This window comes from Canis aureus, chromosome 1 (assembly GCF_053574225.1).
Source record: "Canis aureus isolate CA01 chromosome 1, VMU_Caureus_v.1.0, whole genome shotgun sequence".
Taxonomy (NCBI): Eukaryota; Metazoa; Chordata; class Mammalia; order Carnivora; family Canidae; genus Canis; species Canis aureus.
The window spans coordinates 91,489,839-91,506,603 of record NC_135611.1 but is presented as its reverse complement, the minus strand read 5'-3'; the positions used below and the strand labels follow the sequence as shown (position 1 = coordinate 91,506,603).

Below are 16,765 nucleotides of genomic sequence, written 5' to 3'. Positions count from 1 at the left end.
AGTAAGTTAAGATGGCTGTGACGGCTTGTCCTGCAAGCACACTGAAGCGCTTAATCAAAAGGCAAAAGACAACAGAGGGCCCTGGGGGATGGCAGAGAGAGAGGCAAAGAGGGGCCCTTCCTCCTGGCTCCTTCCAGATTTTGGCCCCCCACCCCCAACCCACCAGGAGGCCCGTCTGCAGTTCTGTGCCTTCCCTACAGAAGGCAGTATTTACAATCCAATCAGGTGCCCGAGGGGGGCACCTCTGACATCTGCACTGGCTGCGCCCTGCGCTCCCTCTTGCAAATGCTTTTAAGACACTGGCTTGGATAACTTTCAGAGGCTTTCTGCATTTGGGATGGAAGATAGCAGCTAATTTATTCATTTTAATTAAAGTCAGCCTGGGAAATTCTTCAAAGAACAAAGGGGTCATTCTTAATCCTTCAGAGACAAAAGGTCACCGTTGGATTTCATGAACTTGGCTTTCTGGAATACCTCGTTCTCCTCCTCGTGCTCCAGTATGGCCTGCAGGAATGCCCTCCGCTCGTGGCTCGAAGACTTCTGATCAAACATGCCCGCCTGGATCACTTTCTGATCCACGTTCAGCTTGTACTTTGCGGCCGCGAGGATCTTTTCCTCCACGCTGTTCACTGTGCACAGCCTCAGCACCCGGACCTCGTTCTGCTGGCCGATGCGGTGAGCTCGGTCTTGTGCTTGCAGATCCTGTGACGGAGGACAACACGCTGTGAGGGCCAGTGCACACTGGCCGAGAAAACAAGTCGCCGGCCCCAGAGGGAAGTGAGGAGGGTTATTTAACCCACCCGTGCTCATCAAAGACTTTGCTTTCATTTTTAACATGGGCAAGTTAGTTCAGCCCTAACTGACGGAAGCTGGGCTCAGGTTGGCTCGTTTGGCCACCAGAAGGAGGCCTTAGCTAAAAAAGCAAAACAAACAAACAAAAAACCCAATACATTCGATGTCAGAATTAGGACTTTGACATTACCTATAACCTTAAATTGCAAGAGACCACAGACACTGGTATAGTGTTAAAGAAGAATTTTTAAGTATCTATGAACTAATACATACAAATGTTATGCATACACACTGTAAGTACAGGGATTGCTCTGGTGGCAGATCTCCTGGGATCTAATTCCACCAAAGATGCAACCGTTAGTTTGGGGAATGAAAAGGATTGCTAGCTAGTGGAATACTAAATTTGTCACATTTTGGGGGACCAAAATCTGGCACTGTTTATCAAGAGTGAAGACTGGGTATGGCCCCTAACTCCCGAAATTTTATGTATGGAAATAATCATGGATGTGCACAAAGATTTATAGATAAGGGTGTATTTACAATTTTTTTAAGAAGCAGAATTCAATCAACATTCAACCAATAACACATTGGTTAAAAAAATTAGTCTTTGTATGTGTGTACCCTATGCTATATGTACACTACTGTACAATCAATTATAGATTTAATGACACGGAGCTCTGATAAGTAAAAACTACAAGTTACACAGAAGTATGTACATCAAGATCTTATATGCTCATATTTACCTATACCAAGAAAAGGCAGGAAGGCCATGCCAACGTTATCGACATTCCCAAGTAACGAGAGTACAGTCACTATTGAATTTTCCTCATTTTACTTTCAAGTGGTTTACCATCTTTTTTCTGCTTTATACATATTTTACTCTTATAAGAAGAAAACAGTTTTGATGAAATCTTTTAATAAAAAAAACCTTCGTAAACCTGTAAGGCCGAGTTATCTGTTCTTGATGCTACACACTAAAAACCTCTTGGTCTGTCACTTTCAGTCACTCTGGTCCAGGTGATGGTCTCTGCGCCAATGCTAAGTAGTGGTTTCCATGTGTCTCCCATTAGACCTGTTTACATTTTTAGGGCAAAAGTCTGTTCCCTGTATCCCACACCCCTAGCAGCTGGTTTTGCACAGAGCTGATGCTCTATAGCTGTAAGCCCATCCTCTTGACCAGACGAGTTTCCTGGTCATACACGTGGCATAAGGTGACAACAGGCCAAAGTCTGCCTAGGAGACCTATCTTTGCTGCAGGGACTTTTATGATGAGATGACTAATGAGGCAAAAATTGTTCCTCAGAACGATGTCTGAATAATATTAAATAACAGACAGCTGAATCATGAACGTAGCAGGCACCTCTCCAAATTAGAGGGTTTTCCAAAGAGGAGAAAGTGAGGCAGATAAGTAGAATCCAAAGTTGGGGGGCAGAACCCTAAACTTCATTCACAAGATCTTGGTTCAATCATCTCTCTCAACACATGCTCACCAGCATGGTGAAGCAGCGGCCGAGATGGCAAGTCGTGTGCTGTCAACCTCTGGATTCTCTTCTAAAACAGGGGTCAGCGAGCTGTTTCTGTAATGTGCTCAAGAGCAAGTATCTGGTAATAGTCAAATATTCCAGGTTGTCTGGGCCGAGGGCAAACAGCACGCAACTGTTCTCACCAAAAGGATGATCACCAACATCATCTATTTTTCTCCATTTTACATTTTTCTACTTAAAAATGGGAAAAACACCATTCTTAGCTGGCAGGTCTTAGAAAAGCAGGTGGCAGGCCAGATTCTGCCCACAGGTGTGAGTTTGCTGACCTCTGCCCTGGAAGAGGCTGATAAATCACAAAAATACTAAGATCTGGTGGCAGCACAATATGATAGGCAAGGAGGCAGAGGGCACGGGTCATCTACACACACAGTCACGAGTCTGAAGCCTCGGAAGCTGGCTGCAATTAGGTGTTCTGTTTTGTTCTGTTTTGTGGTGGCAACAGTGGTTTCTGCCTGTGTAAAACCATCTATTTGGAAAATAGCAAAAATGAGCGTTTCTAGGCTGAAGAAGTCTATGGAATGTAAGCCTGTGAGCCTCTACGCCAAAATGGGGAGGGAGGGCATAGGGTGACAAAGAAATACGTGCTGTCACTACTGGATGAATTCTTCGATACTTCTGAGATCTTGGTGGTCTGACACTCTGTCACACTAATTAGGTGTGATTATATCTGAAGACAAGAACGTAGCCTGAGGAGAGGGCCTCCCAAGGCCTCTGTGGTTGGCCCTTCTGTCTAAACAACACAACTCCAGCTCCACGGGCTAATGAGAAGAGTACCAACCCACGTTTCCAATCCACAGTTTGGCCATGAGAGCCTCAGTAATCCCAAGGGATTTTATTGCTGATTCCACATGTATATGTTCTATCTCTACATCTAGTGAAGGCCTCCAATTACCGACTTTTAAGTCTCTGTCTTCAACCTGTCGACTTCTATCAAACAGAACCACTATTTGGTCAATGTGCCTTAATTTTGATTCAACATGACAAAGAATTATTACAGACTCTTTGTTTTTTTTCAATGCATGCTGAAGCTAACACAGTAAAAAGAGCTCCACACCTTTTGTTTTGGGGACCATGCAGCATTTATGCAGGGGTACAGGGTGGACAGAGCCCAAAGCCAGGATTCACGCCCAGACAGACACAGACAACTTAATAGTGACTGGTTTCCTCATGTGGAAATTATTTCAAGGACTAGGTATGAAGTTAGGTTCGCAAACTGCCTTGTAGTATCTAGCAGGGTCGTTGCTCAGGGAAAGTTAGTTCTCTTAACCTTTTACAGGAAAAATCAATACTCGCTCTATCACCCTAAGATCACTGACTTTTGAAAAGGAAAAAAAAATTCTGCACAAACTAATGGCCGTGTTTAAGTGACAGGCATGAAGTATCTGGTCAGCCCTGCTGCCCAAATCAAGTGGCAGTGAAATCTACTATGGCAGATAAAAACATTTGGACAAATACATGCCCCAGTGCGAGGAATCTATGGTAAATTAGGCCAGGGGAAATCTGAGGTCCCGAGTGTTTTGTTGCCTAAATTTTAGTTCAAATACAGTGAAAGATGAACGAGTTGTTCAATGCTTGTGCAATTTACTTAGTTCTGGAGTTCTACCTTTAGTTAATGGTTGTAAGTTTGTGTGTGTGTGTGTGTGTGTGTGTGTGTGTGTGTGTGTGAGAGAGAGGGGGGGGGGTGTTGCGGGGCATGGATGTCCCAGCATCCCTTCCCTGGTAAATCAGCATCTCCAGAGACAGTGAATGCCTCTGGCACTTGGAATTTGCACTGTGCCAAAGCAGGTGGTCAGCAGAGATGCCACAGATGTGCTAACCTCCGAAGATAAAATCTAGAGAACCTTCCATTCGCCTATAGACAAGCTATTTTTTTTCTCAGTAAAGATTCAGGCAGCAGAGGTAAGCTGATCTAAATCACACTGAGCACCCCAGGAGGAGATGAATCTCCTACTCCTCCCCTAGATGCCCGGCCGAGCACAGTGCCTGTGGCCTGGCAGCCACTAGTGAAATATGGAATGAATGCTGAATTCACAACAGTCAAAGGGAAAACTGCTGGTCTTTCACGTGAATAAGAATTGCACCTGTGAGGGGCACCTGGGTGGCTCAGTGGTTGAGCATCTGCCTTAGGCTCAGGGCGTGATCCCGGGGTCCTGGAATCGAGTTCCACATTGGGCTCCCTGTGAGGAAGAGCCTGCTTCTCCCTCTGCCTGTGTCTCTGCCTCTCTCTGTGTCTCTGATGAATAAATAAATAAAATCTTAAAAAAAAAAAAAAAGAATTGCACCTGTGCCTGGGAACTCAACGTGGGATTTAAACATATATAAAATATATGAAAATATTTCCCAAAGGGATGCCTGGGTGGCTCAGCAGTAAGCGTCTGCCTTCAGCTCCACACGTGATCCTGGAGTCCCTGGATCGAGTCCCACGTCAGGCTCCCTGCATGGAGCCTGCTTCTCCCTCTGCCTGTGTCTCTGCCATTCTCTGTGCATATCTCTCATGAATAAATAAATAAAATCTTTTGGAAAAAAGAAAATATTTCCCAAAGACTTGGAGCTGATATACTGTGCCGGTGGCTCCCAAACCCTTTCCAAGGGCCAGATGTTTCCAGAGAAACTTTCTTTAATGTACTGGCCCAGATACAATGAGTGGCGAGCCCTGCAGGAGTCCAGCTCCACTGCAAAACCCAAGGCGTGGAACCACTGGTTGGTTCCTGACATTAGCGCTCCTCGGCTATGAGAGAAACGCCACCAGAATCTCTGGGGAGCTTTTGAAAAGGTCTAGAGAAGTCTGGGAAGCACCTACAAAACTGGGTGGCAGGGAATGGGAAGCAGGTGTGCATGGTGTTAAAAAGCCCTCTCATAACTGTGCAGCTTGGGCTCCGTGTCTTGCCCCCAGTGCGTGCTCTGAGCCTTGTCCTCTGCTCCACCACGGCCCACCAAGGGAGTACCACTCGGCGTGCCTGCAGTTGAGGAAACCGAGGCACAGTGAGCTGCCCGGGGTTAGACTGACGTGCGTCATAGTCACACGGGAGACCTGCCGTTTTCCTTTTCTGCTATTTTGAATTCACATGTGTTCTAAAATGAATCCGATCCCGATGAACATCATTCCACCCAATTTCGTAGGAGCAGGTGCACGATCTCCCCAAGTGATGTAGGCAACCCCAGGTGTGCCACGAGGGGCCCCTTCTCCTGGGCTTTCTCAATCACCAAAGTGTTCCTAGAAAAATGATAACTGTAAAGTTACCCGTCTCCAAGAACTTACTAGTAGATGCTCCGTGGAATATTCTCTGATGGCAGTGTTAATCAAAACACACAGACTAAAAGACAAACGATGCTATGCTAATTGTTCGACCTGCGGGAACTTCTTACTTACAGCTTCTGGGGACTACTCATTGTCGGTGACTGGAAGGAGGCAGCTGGTGATGTTAGCAACCTCACAGGGTTGTGGAAACGCAATGAAGCAACGCACCTCAGGAGGATGGCGCAGAGTCAGGGTGCAATCAATGTTTAGTTTGTTGTTTTTTATTCTGGAGCTTTTTTGTCTTTAAAGATTTTCCTTATTCAGGAGAGACGCAGAGAGAGAGGCAGAGACACAGGCAGACGGAGAAGCAGGCTCCCCGCGGGGGCAGTCCCAGGACCCAGGACCCAGGACCCCGGGATCACACCCTGAGCTGAAGGCAGACGTTCAACCACTGAGCCACCCAGGCGTACCCTATTCTGGAGCATTTGTGATTTATCCTATAACCAAACCTCCTTTGCTTTGGGGTCAACCCCGGGAGATGGGGTTAAAGCCAAGCCGAGACTGAGTTCCTGTGCCCCAGGGTGGAGCCTTGCCAAGGCGCAGGGAAAGCTGAGTAAGAGGTCTCACCAGCTGGGCTCCGAGGGAGTGGGGGACGCGCCAGAGAGCGTGCAGGGCCGCCCAGAGAAACGGCCCGCTCTTTGGGAAATCTGCTTTTTCCCACAAATGTGAATGAGGACACTGACAAGTCGTCCCTCCAGGTCCGGCAGGGACGCTTGGCCACCCACGCCAGAGACAGACAGACCTGGTGAGGATTCCAGTCGCTGTCAAAGATGACCACGGTATCAGCTGCCTGGAGGTTCAAGCCCAGGCCGCCCGCTCGGGTGCTCAGCAGGAAGATGAAATACTGGGACCCGGGCTCGTTGAATTTCTTCAGCAAAGCAGCACGGTCCTCAGACTTGGTGGTGCCTATGGGTAGAGGAAAGTAAAATCTGCCAATTAAGTGCTGTCTGCAAATGGCACGGAGCTAGAGAGAACGGCCGGCCTCCTGGAGAAAGACTCCTCCGTGGCATGGGTGAGGTAATTCTCGGAGGTTTTTGTACTTTTTCTTTGGAAAGAAACTCTGAGCGTTTCTTTCAGAACGTCTAAAAAAAAAAAGAGAGAGAGACTTTTCTCAAATCAAGAAAGAACGCTGCCTACTACCCATTGCTTCAAAGTGCTGGGTTTAAACCCTTAGGCCTGGGCGCCTTTGCACCTTTACAAATTCCAGAACATTCTCACGTTACCCTAAAACTTAATGAAAACATTTTCGGGATTTATTTCTGTGCTTTAAAACACCAAATAACTCTTTAAAACCCACCTACACATGTCTACAAAGATTATGGTCATGGTTTAAAGCAATTTTGCCGACGGGCATTAGAGCGAGCACTCGTTTTATGCCAAGAGGGTGGAAACAGAAGGGAAATCGGTTTCCACCTTGTTTTACCGTTTGGATTGCTCCTGAGCATGATCTGGCTGGGAAAAACATAAAACGTGAAAGGAATTATTCTTAGGCTGGTTAGCAAGACTTGAAGCCACGATAACCCCACACACATATGTGTGTGTGTATACATGTGTGCAAAGTCTTTAGTCTGTTCCTCATGTTGGCATTCTGCTCTGTTGAGTTAAAAAGGGTGGTGACCTAAAACCCAACAAAGCAGCATGTGACACACTTGCCGATGGCTGGCCTCATGGTGCCTGGACACACTCCACAACGGGGAATAAGCAGACAGCGCCAAACCCCAGAGCAGAGTGCTCACATTTAGGGCAGGAAGTCCCCCAACCTGCCTCCCAAATCAGCTACTCCATCACACACTATGCGTCTGTAATGTATTTACCTGGGAAGCATTGGCGCAGAGTTCTGGAAAAGGCTTTAGGCTTTTGGGAAACACATATGCATGTCACACGATAGCCCCTAAACGCCTGCTATACAAATATTATTTCTACATAGTGTTCTTTTCTTAAGGATGAAAATACACCAGCAGCTTATTTCAGAGGATTAAAACATTTAAGTGACGAGTTTACCAAATCATGTTACCATGAGGGTAACATGGGTAATAATACCCAAACATGAGGGGTATATTAATTCTTCATATTAATAAAAATAGTCAGTACCCTCCTGAGGAAGGAGGGAAAAATCTCCAATTCGCCCCATATATCCAACGGAGATTAGGACCAAGGGGTTTTGGGGGTTCTCCTCATTAAATGAAGCAATGTTCTTTAAGGGATCATTTTGCTTTCTAAATTAGATTTCAAGTTTAGCCACCTGGCCAAATCCTGCAATGAGAAATGGTAAAGAGTTTAGACTTGGGGGAGGCGCACTAAATGTGCTCTGCTGAATAAGGTTTCAAATATGTGAGGCTCTTTTTTTTTTCTTTTCTTTTTAGAGTTGGCTTTCCAAGACCAAGGTGACCTATTTGTTCATGATGCTAATGAAAGACGAGTTCTACGCTATCATGAAACCTGTTCACTATATCGTCTTTCCAGTTGCAATAATTACTCACATGGAATCACTGTTCACATATATACCCTCTGCCTTGAACCAAATGGAAAGCCACAGAAACAAACAAACAAACAAACAAAAGTTTCTAAAGTAAGGGAAAGAAGGAGTTTCCAGAGGCAATGATGTCTGTTTTTTTTTTTTTTTTAATTTTTTATTCATTTATGATAGTCACAGAGAGAGAGCGAGAGAGAGAGGCAGAGAGAGAAGCAGGCTCCATGCACCGGGAGCCTGATGTGGGATTCGATCCCGGATCTCCAGGATCGCGCCCTGGGCCAAAGGCAGGCGCCAAACCGCTGCGCCACCCAGGGATCCCTGATGTCTGTTTTCTGACAGCAGGGTACAGTATCTATATACTCTGGGCATGTAAACTCAGTTTTAAATCCACTGAAAATCAATCGGCTAATGACCACATGCATTAAGATATAAATTAAACTAGTTGGTGGCTATGACTCCTTAGGATAAAATACCCCGAAGTACAAAATAAAGCACTGGAAAACAAAAGAAACACCCAAATTATCTGGTCAATAAGCCCTACACCAGATACCTCAAGTAAATAGACTGACCATATATCTGGTGTGAATTCGAACTGTATAACTAGCTGGGAACTTGATGAATTTTCAAAGCCAGAAAAATCCATGATTAAATTACCTTTCATGCAAAGCTATGTCGTTTCTAGTTAACAAGGTTCAGAATTTGCTGGATTACCATTCCCATTAGCCACAGGTTCCCCAAGTCAAGATCTTTGCTGATCATCAGCAATCCTTGGGCTATGTGCTCAGGGAGCTTCAAACCACCGTGTCAGGGTTTATCCACAAGGCAAGTAAATGCTCTTTGCAGGTGGCACAGGATTTCACACCCTCAGTATAAGCATCAGCCCCATGTTCTGTTAGACTTTGAAGTAGAACATAACCAAGAACACAATTAATAGCAAGCCCAATTGTGTTGCAAGTTGCAGAATGTGCCAGAAGGAACACACTGCCAGGCTTTCATGATTACTAATTTTAACTTAGTTTCAGCTGCTTTGGGAAAATTTTGTCTTCTGGGATGCAGCTTCACCACTTGCTCTCACTCAAAAATCATTTCCAGAGAAAACAAAGACTCTAACGGGACAGTAGCCAAATCTGTTCATGCAACCATAATCTTTGCAGAAAAAAAAAGTCTGTTTAGCTGTCATTGAGTGATTTTTTTCCCCCACTGAGGTCAAAAATCTGAGACATCAAATTCGGCAATGAAAATCCGAAGTCATTTTAACTAACGGGTGAAGGGGCAGGTGGTTGGAGGGTGGATTACTTGCAAGTGAGTACATTGATTGCCCATCGATCCTCTCCAGCCCCAAAACAAATGCCTGCTGTTTCTCAAGGGTAGAAGCCTGTGCAGTTTTCTCTACTCCATCTGTAACATTTTATTACGAAGCTTGTTTACTTATTGTCTCCTCCAACCTAATGGTTAAGGGCTCTCTCTGATGGCAGGAACACTGAGTGGCTCCATTCATCTCATATCTCGTTCCAATTCATCGCTTTAAATTTTTGAGTAAGTTCAAAATCATTCTTAAAATGCTGTCGCCAGGAAAGCAGCCTGCGTTTTCAGAGATGGGATGTATCTCCCTGGCTCTGCTAAAACTGATTCTGAACGAAGCTGGAATCAGAGAGATCTAAGTTAGGAACCGGTTTCACAGGTTACCTCATTTCTCTAAACCTTTGTTTTTCCATCTGTCAAACGGGGATCCTATTTGTACCGTGGTGAAAGGGGAATCAAAGTAGCTTGTTTGCAGAGAATATTAGATTAATAATGTGCATGAAGCGCCTCGCCTGGTATCCCACTGGCAGTTAGGCATTCCAGAAACGCTACCTTTTATGACGATTATTATTAATAACAAACGGATAATAAAGGTCAGCAACCAACAACAGCTTGAAAGATGCTCTCTCGAGTGGGTAAGAAAACATTAGAGAGATTCGTTTCAAGGAAAGTGCTTCTCGCCAGTTTCACAGAATGGAATATTCCAAGGGCACAGTCCTCAAAAGGGGGAGATGCCAAGCCAAAAGCCACAAAGTAATACCAGCGGTTGTGCAGGACACCAGGGCAGGGCTGCCCCTCATCTGAGCTGCAGGGAAGGTGGGCCTGCCCTTCAAACGAGTGCTGACCTCGTCCCTCCCAGAGAGAGACAGGAGAATCAGGTCAAAGGACAGAGGACGAGACACAGTGCAGGAGATGCGCCAAAAGAGACAGACTGGATGACAGAACTGTGTCAGGAACTCAGAAGGAACGCTGACTTAACCATGCATCTGTTTGTGGTGACTTTGGAGGGGAGAGGTAAAAAAGATTTTTAGGGTGCTTGGGTGGCTCAATCAGTTAAGTGTCTGCCTTCATCTCAGGTCATGGTCTCAGGTTCCTGGGATCAAGCCCCACATCGGGCTCCCTGCTCAGCAGGGAGCCTGCTTCTCCCTCTGCTCCACCCCCTGCTCATGCTCTCTCTCAAATAAATAAAACCTTAAAAAAGAAGTTTTAAAAATTCACATGTCTGAGGTACAATTAATTTAAAAATTAATAATATCCTAAGAGGTAGACCACAGAGAGAATTCATTTAAAAAATAAGAGCAACAGAAAGAAGGTCTGAGGTTGGTGTATATCCACTTCTATCGAATTAATGGCAACAGGGGGACAAAATGTTAGGCTGAAAATAAAACAAAACCTTTTATTTTTTTATCTATTTTTTTTTTTTTACTTATTTATTTTTTTAGCTAGGGCTCCATGCCCAGTGCAGAGCCTAACACGAGGCTCGAACTCATGACCCTGAGATCCAGACCTGAGCTGCGATCGAGAGTCAGACCTTTAACCGACTGGACCAGCCACATGCCCCCAAACAAAAACCTTTTAATGGAACATAAACTTTAAAAATTTAACAATAACTTGAAGATCGCATCAGATACAAATTGATATCAGCAACGCTGCCCTACTCTGTGCGCACAGATTCCAACCATGCTGGCTGAAAACACGCTCCTACTCCTACGTGCCGCCCTTTGGAAGCACGACCCCCTGCCACCGTAGAGGAAATTTGGTATCCTTCACCTTGAAAATACGAGGGCTGGCATCCAAATCATACGGGAGTTTCAGAAATGCCTCTAAATTCATGTTTCCTTCCGTTCGCATTATTTACTAATTTTCTAAAAAGTTGAAATGCCAGGCAGATCAGCCAAATCTTTTACAGAGTCGGGAAAACCCAGGACACAGTGGGGCCCTATCTCTCAACGTGGCAGGGAGATATGTTCTATTTGGAAAAAGAAAGAAGCTTTAATGATAATGCAGAGTCATCTTAAACGAGTAAATAGGGTGTCAGCGAAGAGAGGAGGCACAGCCCTCATCCCCTTCAAATGGGCCTCGGCCCCAAAGTTGAGCGCGTATCGGGAGTACTGGGGGGCGCGCAGGTAACAGGCCATCGGGAGCGGAGGCGGCTTTTAGGTTTTAATTCAGTTTCACTGTTTAATCGTGGCTCTTAGAACTGCCTCCAAGTCCACTTGTGCTGGCTTGCCTGGGGGGGCTAAACAGCTGTGCAAGTGGTTTTGGCTGATTTTTAAGCCAGATGATGTAAAAATTGCTATCTGGGGAGGCTGCGCTCACCCGCTAGTTAGCTCTCCAACAGCTCCCCCCTCCTGGGGCTCGGGCGCACCCGGGCCACCCCGACCCCCATGGCCAGCACCCTCCCTGGCGGGGGCTCCCGGGCCCAAGCCCGACCCCGATGGGACTCACCGTCAAGGCGGAGATACAGGAAATTCCGAAAAGCAAAGTAATCCTCCATGATGGTCATGAGGGACGTCATCTGGCAGAAAAGCAGCACGCGGTGATTAGTGGCTCTCAGTTTTGGCAGAATACGATCAAGCAGCTCAAACTTCCCCGAGGCCCGATACAGCTCAGCCCTGAACCCAGAAAGGCAAAACAAGAAGACGGTATTGCTGCAGTCTTCTTGAAGGATCCCGGGTGGCCTGGCTTTTCAGGCACTGCCTGGTGTGTCGGGAACATTCAGCGGAATAACGGTGGGATGAAGGAATGAGTGGGTATCCCCTCCAGGGCGATGGGGCCACGCCGTGGCAAAAAGGAAATACTGCTATACACAACCGACAAGGAGTACGTTGTACATGCCAAGGACGGCGACAGATTTTGGAGGGAGAACATCCTTGCGTGTTCCTAATACTCCTGCATGCTCTCTCCCTCTCTCTCTCCCCCTCTGCGCCCTCTCTCTCTCTCTCGTCCACACATAGCCATGAATGTGTTGTGTTTCCTTAACATGCTACCTGGTAAGCCCATAAGATTATTAAGTTAGGGGCCCTCAGGATGCGTCCAAATATTTATTGAGCACCTACTACCTGCCCGGCACAATTCCAGGCATGTGGATGGCGATGAGAAAAATAGGATCCCCGCCTTCAGTGCGGCCAATTGCAAGTTGTGATAAGCCAGAGGCATTAGGCACAGGCAGAGGAAAAGTAACAAGTGGCTATGGGACAACGTGTGCCCACATGTGACATCTTTAAATTAGAGCAGGGCTTGGCAAATTTAGGCCCTGGCCTGCTGCCTTCTCTTGTAAATAGAGGGAATGGAACGCAGCCAGGTTAGCGTGTTTCCGTTTTTGTCTACAGCTGCTTTTCACACCACACGATGGCAAAGTTGGGACAGAGACTTTGCGACCCACCAAAGCAAAAATATTCAAGATCTGGCCCTTTCTAGAAGAAACTCTGCAGGACCTTGATGCAGGTGGCCTTGCTGAAGAAAGAAGAGTTTAGCCAAAACCTCAAATAATGAGCAGAAAGGCAGCTGGCTGAAGAACAGGGGGCTTGAAGGAAGAGCAGGAGAGGGGTGGAGACTCCAGGAAGTGGGCCGAGTATGTGCAAAGGCCCTGTGGAGTAAAGAAGCCCAGTGGGTCTGAGCAGCTGAGCCTGAGTGACAGGGGCATTCTGGAGAGGCGCACAGGGAGGCAGCTGGTGGGAGGAGGGGACAGATGCTCTTTTAGCCACAATGAGTGTGTTAGCTCTAAGTGCCATGGAAAGCCACCAACGGATCTGCAACAGGGCTGTGGCGAGACCTCCCACATCTTTCCAGAAGATCGCCGTGTACACTGTAGGAACCGGCTGGGCAGGGGACAAGAGGCCTGGCTGACACAGAAGTTCAGATCAAAAAGGGATGGTGGTGAGTGCTGCTGCCAGAGGGTCCGTGAGCCAAAGCAAGGCCTTTTCCCTTACATAATAAACAACTTCTCTCTTTTGCAAACTGGGGCATGTTAAATCATTAAAACTTAATTGTATGGATGATATGGCTGGGGAAACCCATCAGGTCTACGACACTGAAATGTGTCATCTGGTAGCTGATTTTGTGACACAGTGAGCATTGTCCCTAACAGACACATTTTCAAGTGTGTGTCTTCCCACCACCAGTCCCCCGCTCCAACCTCTGTCCTCCAAATGTCTCCTGTAGCCGTGGTTTCAGCTTGCAACCCCAGCCATGTGATGGCACCAGGAGTGACCACGGGACCCAGAGCACAGGGAAGCAAGCAGGACTAGGAGGGCCTAGTGGCACTGGTTCTATCTAGACAGGTCCCAGTTTCTATTGCTTTAGCCCAGTGACACCATCTGTCTGCCTTTGGGATCCAAGAATGGCCCCTACATCCTAATAATCAATTTTCCCTGGTGCGAAACAGAGAGACCTTCTGTTGATGCAAGTTTCTTTTCTGTTGTTGTTGCAAGGCATGACACTCTTTTAATGCGCACTAATTAAAAAAAAAGTTTCTTAGATGGACCGTACTTTGATGAATTACTGTAAAGTCACACATAATTTTGGCAGATGAGATATTTCCTCTCACGCACGTCAGTGTTAAGTATCAACTTGAAATTTAATACGATAAATTCTCTTTTGGCCCAAGCTATGCTATTGGTGATAAGTAACAACTCTCTGAAGTTTCCATGACATTTTTAGGACACTAGGATACTCTTAAGTTCATTAAATGAGATCTACGTCCTTTGAATAGCCACCTGCTCAGGGCATGCGGTAATTTATGCCAGTAACATAAAAGAGAAAACAGGTATCATTTTGGTTCACAACCCCTATATGCTCTGCTGAGGTGAGGGGAGGGCACAGGAGCCTGGCGGTAGGTACGTGTGTGATAGGAAACACTATGGAGGGAAAAGCTTAAGTATGACCAACAAACTACTTTTTGGAAGAAAGATAAATTTTAAGATTTACCCATTGATGACTCCATTTGAATAGCCCAGGTGTTCAGCAAAAGATTCCTTTAAAATGGAGAGGAGAAAAAAAAATGATTAAAAAAAAAAACCCACCCGGATATGTAAATTATTAACTTAATAATTACTCTGAGTGACGTCATTCCGTGTATTTCTAGAATATAGTTAAACAAAATAATAAGCAAAAAAAAAATATTCGTTAGCTGATCAACCAGAAACTCAATGTCATTGAATTCAGACTTTTTGTTCTGCCACGAATGTGTCCCGGGAGTTTTGTCTCCAGAATCTTGTACTGAAATTCTCATCAAACAGTGACTAAGCATCTATTGAGCCAGGGGTGAGCCATGTAGGTACAGGGGATCCAGAAACAACTCAAGGATCTAACCCCAAGGAGTTTATAGAGTCTAGACTCGAAGAAGAGCCTAATGCAAGCTGATCAGGATTCAGATGTGCACCGAAAACATACTGCAAAAAAAATTCAACAGTAAAGGTAGCAGTGATCGTGCACCATGTTCTAAATCTGTGTTTAGAGAAAACCTGAAATCCCTCCATACTGTGCTTTTTTCCTGTTACAAAGAAGGCCCTCAGTGGACACCGACCCCTCCCTTTGGTGCCTGGGCTTCCATTTTTAAAAAATACAGAATTTTAAATTTAAAGCGAGAATTTCTAGGATTTCAAATTGAACTTAAACTACTTGATCCCATCATCCCCTCCCCGCACTGATCCCGTACAAGAAATAAATTCCGGTCCTCTGTGTGGTGTTTCCAGGCTTGCTGGATGGAACGGGGGACCATCTGTGGAGAAGGAGAGCGGATCACACCTTCACATCAGCCGCCCGCTGACTCCCTCCCCTGCTTCCTTTCTTCCCCCACTGGCAAAGCTTTGCCTCCCAGGGGGGCACATCTCTGCCTACGACTCTCCTCTCACATACACTCATCACCCACGGTGGGTTCTGGCCCCTCACAACGCTGCCCCGCTGGCAAAATCAAAGGTGATGGACAACAGCCTCAAGCCCACTCTGACCCCAAGAGCCATGCCTTCTCTCTCCACCAGCAGCCACTCCTCGCTAGATCTTTTGGGATCCATCCCTATCACCTAAGCAGGGCTGTGAAAACCAAAGAGATGGCACATGCCAGTGCACAGTGATAAATTGAGAGATTAGCATAGTTTTAAAAATGTCTTCATTTTGCCTGGTTTGGAAGTCCTTGGGGGAAACCATGAGCCCAGCAGAGAGACAGGGGCTTCTGGGGTGACTTCCTATGACTGAACATGGTGTGCCAAAGGGTACGAAGACACAGGCAAAATGCACACACGCCAACTCTGAGCCATAGCTGTGGCTCCGCGTGCCAGTGGCTGAGGGTCTCCTTCCTGGTGATAACGCTTCTGAAAGTTTTAATGTTAAAATTTTTTTTGCAAATCAGAGTCTGTCTTTCTATTGACGCCTATTTAAAATGTAAATATGCAGGGAATGGAAGGCAAGTTACTTAAAACGCAGCTCCTTTTATGATTCTCCCCTCCCCAGGTTCTCCAGACAGAAGCCCCCTTCCTGACACCATCTAGCATGTTTCAAAGGCTAATTTTTGCATGACAGCCAAAATGAAGTAAGACTGACACTTAATTTTCATAACTTCTAAGTCCTGTACCCTTCTATGAATGAGAATAAATATCTCAAAATTGTTTTCGGGAAAGGGGAAGGGTGATGGGTTCACCTGACAAGACCCTGGTCTTTTTTCATCACTTGACATTTTTTTGCCCCCCCCCCCCCCCCCCGCCACCACACCGGTCACAAACCAATAAAGATCCACCACTAATTCATGGATACCTTCCATCTGTTTAATATATGTTAGCGGTTTCCAAGATGCTTTCTCACTTATTATTATTATTACCATTATCATTATTATTATTTTTAAAGTTTAGCCGCTGCCAATCCCATAATCTAGCACCACGTGATGACAAGTCCAGGGCCCTGAAGCTTGGACATGAGGAGAGATTTTCACCAGGTCAGGGTTACAGAGTGGCCCGGGACACGGCCTCATTGCTGCACGCTGGATTCTCCTTCACTCTGTGTCTTAAATATCTGTGACTTGTGGGTAGGACTTGACTTCTGTGGCTAGTATGGTGGCTGTTGTCATTTTCCTTGGATCTGGAGCTTGTTAGCCTATAGACGCTCTGCCTTCTGGCTGTGCAGGCAGCAGCAGTGTCAGGCTGGGAGAGGTCTCCAGAACAGGTAGAGGGTGTGCAATAAATACTTGTATCTGACAAGTGTGATTGCCAAAAATAAGAGGGGGGGGGGGGAAGAATCATCAAAAGCCAAGAAATACTCAAAGTCAAGAGTATTTGAGCTTGATTTTCACACTGTAATCATTTAAATTCTGACTTCCAGAACCTTCTATTTCCTTTTTAATGAACCAGTGTGGGCACTGGGGGC

The 16,765-nt window shown here is 46.0% G+C and overlaps 1 protein-coding gene across 5 annotated transcripts in view; it reads right to left on the bottom strand.

Moving 5' to 3' along the window:
* The window catches only part of SMARCA2 (SWI/SNF related BAF chromatin remodeling complex subunit ATPase 2), a 175,772-nt gene that overhangs the window by 76,717 nt on the left and 82,290 nt on the right, over positions 1 to 16,765 (bottom strand). For all 5 annotated transcript variants that reach the window (XM_077908407.1, XM_077908414.1, XM_077908408.1 and 2 more), the window contains exons 22-25: positions 14,339 to 14,385; positions 11,858 to 12,024; positions 6,377 to 6,540; positions 475 to 702 (exon numbers count right to left, since the gene is read on the bottom strand). In XM_077908407.1, the coding sequence (XP_077764533.1) occupies positions 475 to 702; positions 6,377 to 6,540; positions 11,858 to 12,024; positions 14,339 to 14,385 (606 nt within the window). The remainder of the gene's footprint in view (positions 1 to 474; positions 703 to 6,376; positions 6,541 to 11,857; positions 12,025 to 14,338; positions 14,386 to 16,765) is intronic.